Source organism: Aegilops tauschii, chromosome 4, assembly GCF_002575655.3.
Source record: "Aegilops tauschii subsp. strangulata cultivar AL8/78 chromosome 4, Aet v6.0, whole genome shotgun sequence".
Taxonomy (NCBI): Eukaryota; Viridiplantae; Streptophyta; class Magnoliopsida; order Poales; family Poaceae; genus Aegilops; species Aegilops tauschii.
This window is the reverse complement of record NC_053038.3, coordinates 135,094,601-135,110,589: the sequence shown is the minus strand read 5'-3', so window position 1 is coordinate 135,110,589 and position 15,989 is coordinate 135,094,601. Positions and strand designations below refer to the sequence as shown.

The 15,989-nt window shown below is 46.8% G+C and overlaps 2 protein-coding genes across 2 annotated transcripts; one reads left to right on the top strand and one right to left on the bottom strand.

Annotated features, from left to right (window-relative positions):
* The first annotated feature begins 8,840 nt into the window (after positions 1 to 8,840).
* Positions 8,841 to 11,769, top strand: LOC109760226 (probable glycerol-3-phosphate acyltransferase 3). The gene is made up of 2 exons (XM_020319063.4): positions 8,841 to 9,980; positions 10,607 to 11,769. Exons 1-2 carry the CDS (start codon positions 9,240 to 9,242, stop codon positions 11,537 to 11,539), a joined length of 1,674 nt encoding a protein of 557 aa, XP_020174652.1. The 5' UTR covers positions 8,841 to 9,239; the 3' UTR covers positions 11,540 to 11,769.
* A 2,438-nt stretch (positions 11,770 to 14,207) lies between these two features.
* Positions 14,208 to 15,028, bottom strand: LOC109760224 (uncharacterized). Its single transcript, XM_020319061.1, has 2 exons — positions 14,664 to 15,028; positions 14,208 to 14,337 (listed from the first exon to the last, which is right to left on the bottom strand). Exons 1-2 carry the CDS (start codon positions 15,026 to 15,028, stop codon positions 14,208 to 14,210), a joined length of 495 nt encoding a protein of 164 aa, XP_020174650.1.
* Between the last annotated feature and the right edge of the window lie 961 nt (positions 15,029 to 15,989).

Below are 15,989 nucleotides of genomic sequence, written 5' to 3'. Positions count from 1 at the left end.
AGAGTGAAGTGGAAAATCTTCGTGACAAGAAAATAAAGTTTCTACGATCTGATCGCAGAGACGAATATTTGAGTTACGAGTTTGGTTTTCAATTAAAACAATGTGGAATAGTTTCACAAATTCGTGCCACCTGGAACACCACAGCATAATGGTGTGTCCGAACGTCATAACCGTACTTTATTGGATATAGTGCAATCTATGATGTTTCTTACCGATTTACCACTATCGTTTTGGGGCTATGCATTAGAGACAATTGCATTCACGTTAAAAAGGGCACCATCTAAATCCGTTGAGACGACACCGTATGAACTATGGTTTAGCAAGAAACCTAAGCTATTGTTTCTTAAAGTTTAGGGTTGCGATGCTTATGTGAAAAGGTTTCATCCTGATAAGCTCAAACCCAAATCGGAGAAATGTGTCTTCATAGGATACCCAAAGGAGACAGTTGGGTACACCTTCTATCACAGATTCGAAGGCAAGATATTCATTGCTAAGAATGGATCCTTTCTAGAGAAAGAGTTTCTCTTGAAAGAAGTGAGTGGGAGGAAAGTATAAATTGATGAGGTAAATGTACCTGCTACCTTATTGGAAAGTAGTTCATCACAGAAATCTGTTTCTGTGACTCCTACACCAATTAGTGAGGAAGCTAATGATGATGTGTTGGGAATCGTAGCATAATTTAAAATTTTCCTGCGTTCACCAAGATGCATCTATGGAGTATACTAGCAACGAGGGGAAGGGAGTGCATCTACATACCCTTGTAGATCGCGAGCGGAAGCGTTCCAATGAACGTGGATGACGGAGTCGTACTCGCCGTGATCCAAATCACCGATGACCGAGTGCCGAACGGACGGCACCTCCGCGTTCAACACACGTACGGTGCAGCAACGTCTCCTCCTTCTTGATCCAGCAAGGGGGAAGGAGAGGTTGATGGAGATCCAGCAGCACGACGGCGTGGTGGTGGATGTAGCGGGTCTCCGGCAGGGCTTCGCCGAGCTTCTGCGATAGAGAGAGAGGTGTTGCAGGGGAGGAGGGAGGCGCCCAAGGCTGTAGGTTGCTGCCCTCCCTCCCCCCCCTTTATATAGGCCCCTGGGGGGGTGCGCCAGCCCTGGGAGATGGGATCTCCAAGGGGGGGGGCGGCGGCCAAGGGGGGAAGGGGTTGCCTTGCCCCCCAAGGCAAGGGGGAAGCTTCCCCCCCTAGGGTTCCCAACCCTAGGCGCATGGGGGGAGGCCCAAGGGGGGCGCCCCAGCCCACTAAGGGCTGGTTCCCTTCCACTTTCAGCCCACGGGGCCCTCCGGGATAGGTGGCCCCACCCGGTGGACCCCCGGGACCCTTCCGGTGGTCCCGGTACAATACCGGTAACCCCCGAAACTTTCCCGGTGGCCGAAACTTGACTTCCTATATATAATTCTTCACCTCCGGACCATTCCGGAACCTCTCGTGACGTCCGGGATCTCATCCGGGACTCCGAACAACTTTCGGGTTTCCGCATACATATATCTCTACAACCCTAGCGTCACCGGACCTTAAGTGTGTAGACCCTACGGGTTCGGGAGACATGCAGACATGACCGAGACGCCTCTCCGGTCAATAACCAACAGCGGGATCTGGATACCCATGTTGGCTCCCACATGTTCCACGATGATCTCATCGGATGAACCACGGTGTCGAGGATTCAATCAATCCGTATGCAATTCCCTTTGTCAATCGGTATGTTACTTGCCCGAGATTCGATCGTCGGTATCCCAATACCTTGTTCAATCTCGTTACCGGCAAGTCTCTTTACTCGTACCGCAATGCATGATCCCGTGACTAACGCCTTAGTCACATTGAGCTCATTATGATGATGCATTACCGAGTGGGCCCAGAGATACCTCTCCGTCACACGAAGTGACAAATCCCAGTCTCGATCCGTGCCAACCCAACAGACACTTTCGGAGATACCCGTAGTGCACCTTTATAGTCACCCAGTTACGTTGTGACGTTTGGCACACCCAAAGCACTCCTACGATATCCGGGAGTTGCACGATCTCATGGTCTAAGGAAAAGATACTTGACATTGGAAAAGCTCTAGCAAACGAAACTACACGATCTTTTATGCTATGCTTAGGATTGGGTCTTGTCCATCACATCATTCTCCTAATGATGTGATCCCGTTATCAATGACATCCAATGTCCATAGTCAGGAAACCATGACTATCTGTTGATCAACGAGCTAGTCAACTAGAGGCTTACTAGGGACACTTTGTGGTCTATGTATTCACACATGTATTGCGATTTCCGGACAATACAATTATAGCATGAATAATAGACGATTATCATGAACAAAGAAATATAATAATAACCTTTTATTATTGCCTCTAGGGCATATTTCCAACATGATGATCATGTAACTTCAGATCAAGTTACTACCGAACCTCGTAGGTCAACCAGAGTAAGATCCGCACCAGAGTGGTACGGTAATCCTGTTCTGGAGGTCATGTTACTTGACCATGACGAACCTACGAACTATGAGGAAGCGATGATGAGCCCAGATTCCGCGAAATGGCTTGAGGCCATGAAATCTGAGATGGGATCCATGCATGAAAACAAAGTGTGGACTTTGGTTGACTTGCCCGATGATCGGCAAGCCATAGAAAATAAATGGATCTTCAAGAGGAAGACGGACGCTGATAGTAGTGTTACTGTCTACAAAGCTAGACTTGTCGAAAAAGGTTTTTGACAAAGTTCAAGGTGTTGACTACGATGAGATTTTCTCACTTGTAGCGATGCTTAAGTCTGTCCGAATCATGTTAGCAAATTGCCACATTTTATGAAATCTGGCAAATGGATGTCAAAACTACATTCCTTAATGGATTTCTTAAAGAAGAGTTGTATATGATGCAACCAGAAGGTTTTGTCGTTCCTAAAGGTGCTAACAAAATGTGTAAGCTCCAGCGATCCATCTATGGACTGGTGCAAGCATCTCGGAGTAGGAATATACGCTTTGATGAGTTGATCAAAGCATATAGTTTTATACAGACTTGCGGTGAAGCCTGTATTTACAAGAAAGTGAGTGGGAGCACTACAACATTTCTGATAAATATATGTGAATGACATATTTTTGATCGGAAATAATGTAGAATTTTCTGGAAAGCATAAAAGGAGTTTTTCAAACAAAGACCTCGGTGAAGCTGCTTACATATTGAGCATCAAGATCTATAGAGATAGATCAAGACGCTTGATAAGTTTTTTCAATGAGTACATACCTTGACAAGATTTTTAAATAGTTCAAAATCGAACAGTCGAAGAAAGAGTTCTTGCCTGTGTTACAAGGTGAGAAATTGAGTAAGACTCAAAGCTCGACCACGGCAGAAGATAGAAAAAGAATGAAAGTCATTCCCTATGCCTCAGCCATAGGTTCTATAAAGTATGTCATGCTGTGTACCAGATCTATTGTATACCCTACACTGAGTTTGGCAAGGGAGTAAAATAATGATCTATGAGTAGATCACTGGACATCGGTCAAAATTATCCTTAGTGGAATAAGGATATGTTTCTCGATTATGGAGGTGACAAAAGGTTCGTCGTAAAGGGTTACGTCGATGCAAGTTTTGACACTGATCCAGATGACTCTAAGTCTCAATCTGGATACATATTGAAAGTGGGAGCAATTAGCTAGAGTAGCTCCGTGCAGAGCATTGTTGACATAGAAATTTGAAAAATACATACGGATCTGAATGTTGCAGACCCGTTGACTAAACTTCTCTCACAAGCAAAACATGATCACACCTTAGTACTCTTTGGGTGTTAATCACATGGCGATGTGAACTAGATTACTGACTCTAGTAAATCCTTTGAGTGTTGGTCACATGATGATGTGAACTATGGGTGTTAATCACATGGTGATGTGAACTATTTGTGTTAAATCACATAGCGATGTGAACTAGATTATTGACTCTAGTGCAAGTGGGAGACTGAAGGAAATATGCCCTAGAGGCAATAATAAAGTTATTATTTATTTCCTTATTTCATGGTAAATGTTTATTATTCATGCTAGAATTGTATTAACCGGAAACATGATACATGTGTGAATACATAGACAAACGGAGTGTCACTAGTATGCCTCTACTTGACTAGCTCGTTGATCAAAGATGGTTATGTTTCCTAGCCATAGACATGAGTTGTCATTTGATTAACGAGATCACATCATTAGGAGAATGATGTGATTGACTTGACCCATTCCGTTAGCTTAGCACTTGATCATTTAGTATGTTGCTATTGCTTTCTTCACGGCTTATACATGTTCCTATGACTATGAGATTATGCAACTCCCGGTTACCAGAGGAACACTTTGTGTGCTACCAAACGTCACAACGTAACTGGGTGATTATAAAGGTGCTCTACAGGTGTCTCCGAAGGTACTTGTTGAGTTGGCGTATTTCGAGATTAGGATCTGTCACTCCGATTGTCGGAGAGGTATCTCTGGGCCCACTCGGTAATACACATCACTATAATCCTTGCAAGCATTGTAACTAATGAGTTAGTTGTGGGATGATGTATTACGGAATGAGTAAAGAGACTTACCGGTAACGAGATTGAACTAGGTGTTGAGATACCGACGATCGAACCTCGGGCAAGTAACATACCGATGACAAAGGGAACAACGTATGTTGTTATGCGGTTTGACCGATAAAGATCTTCATAGAATATGTGGGAGCCAATATGAGCATCCAGGTTCCGCTATTGGTTATTGACCGGAGACGTGTCTCGGTCATGTCTACATAGTTCTCGAACCCGTAGGGTCCGCACGCTTAAAGTTCGGTGACGATCGGTATTATGAGTTTTTGTGTTTTGATGTACCGAAGGTAGTTCGGAGTCCCGGATATGATCATGGACATGATGAGGAGTCTCGAAATGGTCAAGACGTAAAAAATGATATATTGGACGACTATATTCGGACACCGAAAGTGTTCCGGGTGATTTCGGAGAAAACCGGAGTGCTGGAGGGGTTACCGGAACCCCCGGGGAATTATTGGGCCTTAGTGGGCCTGAGGGGAGAGAGAGGACAGCAGCCCAGGAGGTGGCGCGCCCCCTCCCATGAGGAGTCCGAATTGGACTAGGGGAGGGGGGCGCGGCCCCTCTTTCCCTCTCCCTCTCCCTCTCTTTCCTTCCCCCTTTCCTCTTCCTAGTTGGACTAGGAAAGGGGAGTCCTACTCCTACTAGGAGGAGGACTCCCCCCTCCTTGGCGCGCCCCAAGGGCCGGCCAGCCTCCCCCCTTGCTCCTTTATATACGGGGGCAGGGGGCACCTCTAGACACACAAGTTGATCTGTTGATCTCTCCCAGCCGTGTGCGGTGCCCCCTCCACCATATTCCACCTCGGTCATATCGTAGCGGTGCTTAGGCGAAGCCCTGCGTCGGTAGAAACATCATCACCGTCATCACGCCGTCGTGTTGACGGAACTCTCCCGTGAAGCTCTGCTGGATTGGAGTTCGCGGGACGTCATCGAGCTGAACGTGTGCTGAACTCGGAGGTGCCGTACGTTCGGTACTTGGATCGGTCAGATCATGAAGACGTATGACTACATCAACCGCGTTGTGCTAATGCTTTCGGTCTACGAGGGTACGTGGACATGCTCTCCCCTCTCGTTGCTATGCATCACCATGATCCTGCGTGTGCGTACGAAATTTTTGAAATTACTACGTTCCCCAACATAATCCATATCCCATTCTTATAGGTGGGGATTTCAATTTGCTTCAATTTCCAAATGAGAAAAGCCGCGGTAGGTTTGATAACCATTGGCCTTTCCTTTTCAACGTTGTCATTTGATAGTCTAGATCTGCGAGAGGTGTCCATGATTGGAAGACAATTCACTTGGGCGAACAGTCTTCCGAAACCGACATATGAGAAACTAGATCGTGTTTTAATGGATACTGACTGGGAGTCTAAATTTCCTATGGTGTATGTTCATGCTCTACCTCGTATCGAGGCTATATCAGACCACACACCCATTCTCTCCTAACTACTGGATTGCCACGACCACAACATAGACACAAGTCCAAATTCGAACTTGGGTGGTTGCTTCGGGATGGCTTCCATGATATGGTCAAGGAGGTGTGGGATAAAATGGTGACCGGGCCTACCCCAATACATAGATTTGATAACAAAATACATGCATTACGTAAATTCCTTGGTGGTTGGGCTAGGCATACAGTAGGTTTCCTCAAAAAGGAGAAGCTTCGTATTTCATCTATCATTGATGAATTAGAAGCTTCGGCGGAGGTTAGACCCCTATCTGAGCATGAAATCGAGATCAAGAATCATTCTAATGCACAGATAGCTAACATGCTGCGTGAAGAGGAACTTAAATGGTACCAACATTGTAACTCTCAGTTTATCCTGAAAGGTGATTCGAATACTAGATACTTCCATGGAGTCGCCAATGGCAGACACAGGAAGAAAATTATTCATTCCCTACAACAGGACAAGGGCACGATTGAGGGGCATGAGCAACTTAAATCTTATATAACTAACTATTATAAAAATCTGTTCGGAGCCCCAGGGGAAGAAAACTTCTCGATGGATGAGTCCTGAACAGATGACATCCATCAGGTCTCTGATGAGGAAAACAGCCTTCTAACAGCCCCATACTTGGAGGAGGAAGTTAGAAAGGCAGTTTTCCTAGTGGGGCATAACAAAGCTCCGGGTCCGGATGGTTTCCTTGTTGAATTCTACCAGAACTTCTCGGAAGTCATCAAACCAGATCTCCTACTTTTGTTTAGCGACCTTCATGCTGGCCAACTTGAATTGTTTCGCTTAGACTTTGGTGAGATTAGTTTACTACCTAAGGTTAACGAGGCTTAAAGGATACAACAATATAGACATATTTGCCTCCTTAATGTTAGTTTTAAAATATTCACGAAGGTTGCGACTATAAGGCTAAATTCGGTTGCTGAACATGTGGTTCGACCTTCACAGACTGCTTTATGCAAGGCAGACACATCCTAGATGGAGTCATTATCCTTCATGAAACAGTCCATGAATTACACCGAAAAAAGATGAACGGGGTGGTACTCAAAATAGACTTTGAAAAAGCTTATGACAAAGTCAAGTGGCCCTTTTTTCAACAGACTCTCAGAATGAAAGAATTTTCTACATAGTGGCTCGCCATGGTCCATAACTTCGTCTCTGGAGGTAGTGTTGCCATTAAGGTCAATGATGACGACGGACACTATTTCCAAACAAAGAAGGGATTGCGACAAGGTGACTCGGCATCGCCCATGCTATTTAATATAGTGGCGGATATGCTAGCGGTCATGATTGAGCGTGCCAAGGTTGATGGCCAAATTGATGGGGTAGTAAATCATCTAGTTGATGGTGATCTCTCTAAACTTGAATATGCCGACGATACGATTCTCTTCATGGATCATGACCTCGAGAAAGCGAGAAATATGAAACTGGTTTTATCAGCATTCGAGCAACTCTCGGGTCTCAAGATCAATTTTCATAAAAGTGAATTGTTTTGCTTTGGCGACGCTCAAAACGAGGCCAGCCTCTACACTCAATTGTTTGGATACGGGTTGGGCCAGTTTCCGATCACATATTTGAGAATACCGATACATTATCGGAGACTCACAAATGCTGAATGGAAACACGTCGAGGAGAGACTGCAAAAAAGACTTAACAGTTGGAAAGGTAAACTGATATCTCTAGGTGGAAGATTGGTCCTCATAAATTTAATACTAATTAATATGGTACTATATATGATTTCCTTCTTCCAGTTACCGAAAGGAGTCTTACATAGATTGGATTATTTCCGATCAAGATTCTTTTGGCAAGGAGATAGCGAGAGAAGGAAATATCGACTGGCTAAATGGAGTGTGGTTTGCCGTCCCAAAGACCAAGGCGGGTTGGGCATTCATGACCTTGAGGTTAAGAATAGGGCCCTCCTCGCTAAATGGTTGTTTAAATTACTGACAGAAGATGGTGTATGGCAAACCCTCCAAAGGAGGAAATATGTGGGTTCCAAGGCAGTATCCCAAGTATACTGGAAGCCTGGGGATTCCCATTTTTGGGCGGGTCTAATGGCTACGAAGAAATATTTCTTTGGCTATGGATCCTTCTCAATTAAGGACGACTCGGAAATTAGATTCTAGGAGGACAAGTGGCTAGGAAATACCACCCTCCGGGAACAATATCCAGCTCTATAGAACAATATGCGCCACAAGGGTGATACTATTGCCACGGTAATGGAGTCATTTCCGCCAAATGTGACATCAAGGGTCTACAACAAACAAGAAGTAAACATCAGCGGATTTACAACTTCACATATTCAAACCGGAAGAGATATGCATCATGTTGCAGGTGTAGCCAAACACTTGAAAGCGAACTTGATATAACTTTGCAGAGTTGAACAAAGTTGAAAGTATACAACTTCATACAAGATAAAGCAAGCCAAATTAGAGGGGAAAGGAGGGCAGCAACATGCACATGCAGCAAGACAGGGCATAATCTCATGTTGTTGCTCTTTGAAACAAAGAACAATTTTATATCAACTAAAACCGGTCATGCCTAAGAAAAGGACATGTGTCTAAGTGACACAAAAATAGTCTTTTTTTTCAAACACACACAAACAAATTGATACAAGCACTACCTTAAAGCCTCCTTTTGTTTCGAATTTACCTTAAGGCCTCCTTAACTGGTAAGTATTCTTTTTTTATGTATGGGGATCTAAATTCTTAACATGCGCTGCTTGCTCAACAAAAGATTACTGAAAATACAAATATTTTCAGCGCAACATAGTTTTCAATGGGACTTTGTGCTGCCAAATTTAAATTTGTGCATACATCTCATTGCAGAAACCAAGCCACCGTTCTTTTTTTATTAAAAGGCGTTAAATTTTGTTACCATACGTGCTTGCCCACAACTATATCAATTAAATTATGGATATCTTTTAATGTGAATATGGATTCAACGGGTATCTAACGCAACAGGTCCACTAGTAGTCAAAAAGGACCCCACAAAAGGACATGCATACAACTCTCTCTAGCTATGCTACTGTAGCTAGCGTGAGTTTGTTGCAAGAGAAGGCACTAGAAAAAGCTACCCGTACCCCCGATAGTTACTGCCCGTGGCTGCATAGATCTGCTAAAACTGGCAAGCTTAAGGTAGCTCCCAGCTGCATAGTTACTGCCCCCGTCCTATATATAAGCTAGGTGCAGCTTGCTCACCATAACAAGCCAGCGCATCTATCCACCATGGCCAAGAAGCAGAAGCTCTTCTCCGCCCTGCTCTCCTTCATCCTCCACGGGACTAGGCCTCCGATCTCCAGCCGGGTCACTGCCACCGCCATGACTGAATCGTCACCGCACCCTTCCTCGCTGCACCACCTCGGCAGATCCTCACATCCTCCCATGGCAGAGAAGATCGCCGCCGGGCGAACCCTCGTCCTCGACGTCGACGCCGCGCTTCTCCTCCCGTCGTCGTCATCCCTCTTCCCCTACTTTATGCTCGTGGCTCTCGAGGCTGGAGGATACCTACGAGGCCTCGTACTCCTCCTCCTCTACCCAATCATCTTAAGCATGGGCCGCGCCAGCGATGTGGCAGTGAGGGTGATGGCCATGGTGGCCTTCTGCGGGCTGCGCGCGAGCCGGTTCCGTGCCGGCCGCGCCGTGCTACCCAAGTGGTTCATGGAGGACGTGGCGGCTGAAGGGTTCGAGGCGATGAGGATGAGCAACGCCACTGGCGGGCGGAGAGTGTGCGTGACGAGGTGGTTGCCGAGAGTGATGGTGGAGGGGCTCCTAAGGGATTACCTCGGCGCCGAGGCTGTCGTCGGAAAGGAGATGAAGGTGCTGTGGGGGTTCTACACTGGTCTAATGGAGGAAGAAGACGAGGTGGTGTTGGAAGAGGAGAAGAAGATCATGGCGGAGGGTGATGATGCTCTGGGATTCTGCGGGTCGTTAGAGTTTCTCTTGCATCCTCTTTCACGTTCTTGCAAGGTACGTAGTGTAACATAAATCTCCATCTAGCAAGCCTGTACGTGTTTTCTCTTGGCAATCACTCCCCAGGAAAAAACTAATCATTATATAAAGAATTACAACACCATACTCTTTATACATACATGTGTTTGTGTGTCTGTTAATTACACCCGAAAAGAAATCTAAATGGAAATATGCGAAGTACGGAGTAATACGTGTATCATGCACATTTCATCTGTCAAATAAGTTGGTGCCGTGCTTATCATGCAATCCTTCACCTACCTACACATGCTTTTCTACCTTTCGCTCATGATCGGTTCATGTCTTACTAAATAATAAAGTACATTTCCTCAAAAAAATAAAAATAAAGTACCTCCCTCGGTTTCATAATGTAAGATATCTTTTAAAACTACACTAGTGTCAAAAAAATCTTATATTATGGGACAAATGGAGTAGTAGGAGTATATGATTTGATCAACCTCTCACCACTCACAATTTTGATGAACGAGTCGGTGTCTTGTACCATTTGTCACGAGCTTACCTTTTGTATGACACTTTGTCAAAGATATCACGCAGTACAACACATACTACATGGCAAACTTGTGAGTTGTGACGCATTTACTCTGCTCTCTGGGTACGACGTCCAGGATATATACCTCGCGACAAGAGACGACAGGGCCACGTGGCAGGCGCTGCCGAGGAGCAAGTACCCCAAGGCCGTGGTGTTCCATGACGGCCGTCTCGCGTTCCGGCCAACCGCTGGCAGCACGCTCGCCATGTTCATGTGGCTGCCCTTCGGCGTTGCCCTTGCCTCCGCCCGCCTCACCGTCGCGCTCACCGTGCCATATCGATATTCCACGCCGATCCTGGCGGCCACCGGCATGTCATGGCGGCTCAAGGCCGGCGAGCGGCCACCGCTGCAGACCGCTGGCGTCGAGCGAGGTTGCCGGCGCGGGCAGCTGTTTGTGTGCAACCACCGCACTCTCCTCGACCCGGTGTACGTGTCAGTGGCGCTGGACCGACCGGTGCGCGCCGTGTCGTATAGCCTCAGCCGCCTCTCGGAGCTCATCTCGCCAATCGGCCGCACCGTGCGGCTGACACGAGACCGCGACGCCGACGGACGTGCCATGGGCCGACTCCTGGAGAGTGGGGACCTCGTCGTCGTCTGCCCCGAGGGCACCACCTGCCGCGAGCCGTACCTGCTCCGGTTCAGTCCACTTTTCGCGGAGCTCAGCGACGACGTGGTCCCCGTGGGTGTCGCCGTCGAGACGGCCATGTTCTACCCCACCACGGCGGGGGGCCTCAAGTGCCTCGACCCGTTCTTCTACATGGTCAACCCGAGGATGTGCTACACGGTGCAGTTCCTGGAGCGGGTGCGCACGGCGGTGGTCAGGGAGGGGAAGGTGCCGAGCGCCGACATGGCCAATCTCGTACAGAAGAAGATCGGAGATGCGCTCGGATACAGCTGCACTATGCTCACCAGGAAGGACAAGTACCTCATGCTCGCCGGCAACGACGGCGTCGTCCGCAAAGTAGACGGCAAGTGCTCGTCTGCTCCAGCGGGGAGGACTGACAAGTGACAACTGATGATGAATCATATCTACAGCTGTCTATTTTGTCCTTACAGTTACTCGTCATGGATGAAAGTCATTGCACACAGTTTTTCTTTGTATAAAACTGGTATAGGTGACTGTTCATTTTCTATAGCATATCTACTCCTTCTAATCCATGTTAATTGTGGCTAATTTAGTACTACAAAGTTGTACTCTACTAAATTAATGGATTGGAGGGAGTATAAATAGATTATTGCACACGCAAATTTTTAGTGGACAACCTGCAGCTACTCGTACACTCCTGCTTAGATATGAATGTTATCAACTTAATGGTAGGATATAATTACTTGGTTAATGGTGACACTGATATTAGGCATGATAGTACTTAGTGGATGGTGCAAAACGTGTTTATAGTGTTTAACAATTTAACGTTAAACACAAGAACAACTTATACTATTGGATAGATGCGGTTGAATGAGTGAGATTTGTTTGATCTCCACGTCTTTTTTTCTATTAGTATATATAAATATAAATAGTGAAAGTATATTATGGGACTGGCTAGAAACCAGTCGATTGAAAATGCAATTTGGGTCAGTCGACTGGTTTCAGCCGTCCGATGAAGAATGAACGTTCAGATGAGCGTATTCAACCTCCAGCCATCGTCTTCAACCTTGAAACGCCGAGCCACCGCCAGCCTAACCGCCTTTTCACCTCGCCGCCCCACCCTCCCCTAACCCCCCCCCCCCCCCCTACCATCAAGCTTGCCGCCACCCAAGGCCTTCCTTCTAACCCCGGCAGACCTCCAATTCCGACGCCGGCGAACCTGCACCCCACGCCACCCCTAAGATAGACAAGGAGGTTGATGCTCCCCCTGCACCCGCTGCACCCCTAAGATAGACGAGGAGGCTACTCCGCCGCGGCTCCTGCTGCCTCCGCTGGCAGCCTCGGTGCTCCTCCGCAGTTGCTACTTCCTCTCCACCGAATCGACTGGCCCAAATTTGAATTTCAGACGATTGCCGTGCAACAAAACTGGTATATTATTCTTTTTGTGCCCGCTAACAATTCAATTTCAACCACCGCCCGCCAATGGTCATCATTAACACATTTTTTTCTTTTAAACTCCACCTTCAACCCAACTTTTTTTTTGAGAGCCTCCATCTTCAACCCAACTTTATCGCATTGCACCAGTCCAAACCGTTACTTTCTCTTATTCAACGATTACGGGCACTGATAATGGAAGGTCGGTGGACAAAAAGAAGCAAGTTGCCACCACTTATATTCAAACAGAAATCTCTCGTCTCTGCCATCTGTGCGTTCACAACGGTGAAAGTGCAATCAAGATTGGTACGATCGTTTCATGGACGCTGAAAGGAACGTCCACACCTAAGGTATTGTATTGTACGTATTGATGTGCGCTTATTATTGTATGTGTGTGTGCGCGCGCGTGAGAGAGAGAGAGAGAGAGAGAGAGAGAGAGAGAGAGAGATTGACCTTTGACTGTTGATGTGGCTTGTGGGGTGCCAAAAACAAGTGACACGTCAGTCTCAATACCATTTTGTTTTGTGTGTATGTGAGAGAGAGAGAGATATTTTGACCTTTGACTGTTGATGTGGCATGTGGGGTGCCAAAAACAAGTGACACGTCAGTCTCAATACCATTTTGTTTCGGTTTGGACGTAAGTTATGAGGTTTTGAGACATCAAGAACAAAATGTAGCACAAAAAATCTCCAGACACTAGATTTTTGTAAACTTGAGGGACAAAAACATATTGTACTTTGTACATGTAGTATTCCCTCCGTTCTATAATGTAGTGCGTACAAGTTTTTTGAAAAGCCAAACTTTGACTAAGTTTATAAAGAAAACTATTTATATCCACATTAATAAAAATATAAAATGTTAATTACATCTTATGAGAATCTAATGAGATATGTTTGACATTCTAGATGTAAATGTTTTTCTTCACAAACTTGACAAAGTTTGTGAGGTTTGATTTTTCAAAAAATCTATATGCACTACATTATGAAAGGAAGAGAGTAGTATGTCTAGCAAAGGCTAAGAGTATATTTATCAGTGCAGCCTTCCAGGCCTCCTTTCTCTTTGGTCCTCAACAGAAGATTTTAGTGGGGGCTCTTCTTTCTGAGGTTTGGAAAGGTGCAACGAATTCCTTTCTCAATAGAGAAAAAAATCCCAAAGAGTGATTTGGATGATCCATGTATCACTGTGACCCTATTATGAATAGGAGATATATTTGATGTATTCGTACGAGGAGAACGGGAGATGATCGGGACACGGCTGTGTTAATTAGAGGAACCGAGACCACGCCGGCTGGCGACTGATGAGTAGGTCGCTGGCCGTGGAAGCAACAGGCGGCGGTTAGCCATTCATGGCGACGCGAAAAGGCATACTGTACTCGTGCCACCGCTGCCCTCAACACACACTACTGCTGAGTTAATCACCGAGGGCGAGGGGTCTTCTTTGTGCGGCGCGTGAGTGCGCCTGATCAGGTCCAATCAAGGCGGGAGGCGGCGATCATGCTTCATCTGCCGGCCGGCCGGCCGGAATCAATGCACCGGCCAGTCATCTACTCCTATTACCACTCCCGATTTTTTCCTGCCTTCTTTTGATCCGAACCTGGACCCCAAACAAGTTATTTTGGCATAAGAGCATCTTCAACCGCCGCGCAACGCGCTGCGCGTTAAAAGTCAGAATACAGCGCCGGGTTAGCCAGCTTTTGCACGCAGCGGTGCGCTGGCTCCAGCGGCCGCCGCAAATTAAAGTGCGCCCGAGCCACTCCAGCAAGCGCGCTATATTTCATCTGTTTTTTCCTACTACGATTTGATACATATAATTGATACAAAATGCATAGATAGTTTTTTCTTACGATAGATAGTTCATAATTCGTCACATAGCCTGCTTCTACGATACAAAATAAACTGAAAAACTAGTACTACTCGTCCGACTCGGACTCTGCCTCGGTGATGTCCTCGTCCGACGTCTGAGCGTAGGCGTCAAGGAACGCTCGTCGCCGGAGTCCCAAAAGGACGCATCTCCTAGCGCTTTGTTGTATTTAGCGACCGCCTTCCGCGTTCGCTTGTCCTCGCGATAGGCGGCTCGTTCCTCCCTCCTCTTCGTCCTCCTTTTGGCAAAGAACTGTTCCTCGTTGATGATGTCTTGCAGGAAGCGATAGCTCCACAGCGCCATGGCTTGCTCGTCCATCTCGGCCAGCCTGAGACGACGCTCCCGCCTCCGGTGCTTGCGACGATCCTCGTCGGTGAGAAGCCACGGGAAAGGCGCCAACTCCTGTGCCCGCTCCCGCGTCGCCACGTCGGCGAAGTTCATGTCCTGACGGGACCGCACGAGGCGCCATGCCGCAGCGTCGCACGCGCGGGCGCCCTCCTGGGCGGTGTCGAAGGTTCCGAGGCGGAGGCGCATGCCGCCGCCCGACTGAATCTCGGCGGAGTAGTTGCCGGACGGACGCACGCGGACGCCCGAAGCTCCCCGGCGGCAAGGCGGCATGATGGCGCGGTGGTGGCATGTCGGCGGCAGAGGGCGATGGAGAGATGAAGAGAGCGGCAGAGGGCGCTGCAATTTATAGACACGCCGGACACGGTGCGCCAAATGTAGCGTGCGAGCTGCCGCCTTTTTTCCCACGCGTGCAATCGTTTTCCGCACGCGCTAGTTTCCCGCCACCGCTGGAGCGCGTGAAAACGTCCCACGTGTGATAAAAAGCCAATTTACCGTGCGCGCGTCTTTTGGCGCGACTGTTGAAGATGCTCTAAGATCAAAGTTCGCGCGCAATGGAGGCCTCAAGGATCTACTGAGCGGCACTGGTCCAGGTGAAAGTGAATATGTGACTTGGATAAAATAAAACCAATTTCTGACAAATAAAAGAGAAGCTAATATGCTCTGTAGTAGTACCATCATATACTCCTATGACCAATTTCTGACAAATAAAATCAATACACCGGCCAGTCATCTACTCCTATGACAAATTAAAGAGCAGAGAGACAAATAGAATAACATAATATGTTACTACTCCCTCCGTCCGAAAATACTTGTCATCAAAATGAATAAAAAGATATGTATCTCAAACTAAAATATGTCTAGATACATCCCCTTTTATCCATTTTGATGACAAGTATTTCTAGACGAAGGGAGTATCATGTAGCGATTTTTAATGAAATATGACTCTACAAAATAATAAATAAGTTCTCGGTGTCCATAAACTGGGCTGTTCATTCGGGCTTCGAACAACAGCTGCTCTCTCCGGCATTCAGGCGGGATGACGACAGAAAAGTATCTCATTCATGCTGCTCACGGGTTAGTGAGTGGACTGAGCATATGTAATTTATTTTTTTGCTTTTGGGCAGGGCGGACCATGGCACACTTTTGCCACCACTGTGGTTATGCACATGACAAGACTCATTTTTCATGATCCAAATTACATATTCTACAAAGCTAAATGCAATGCAATATA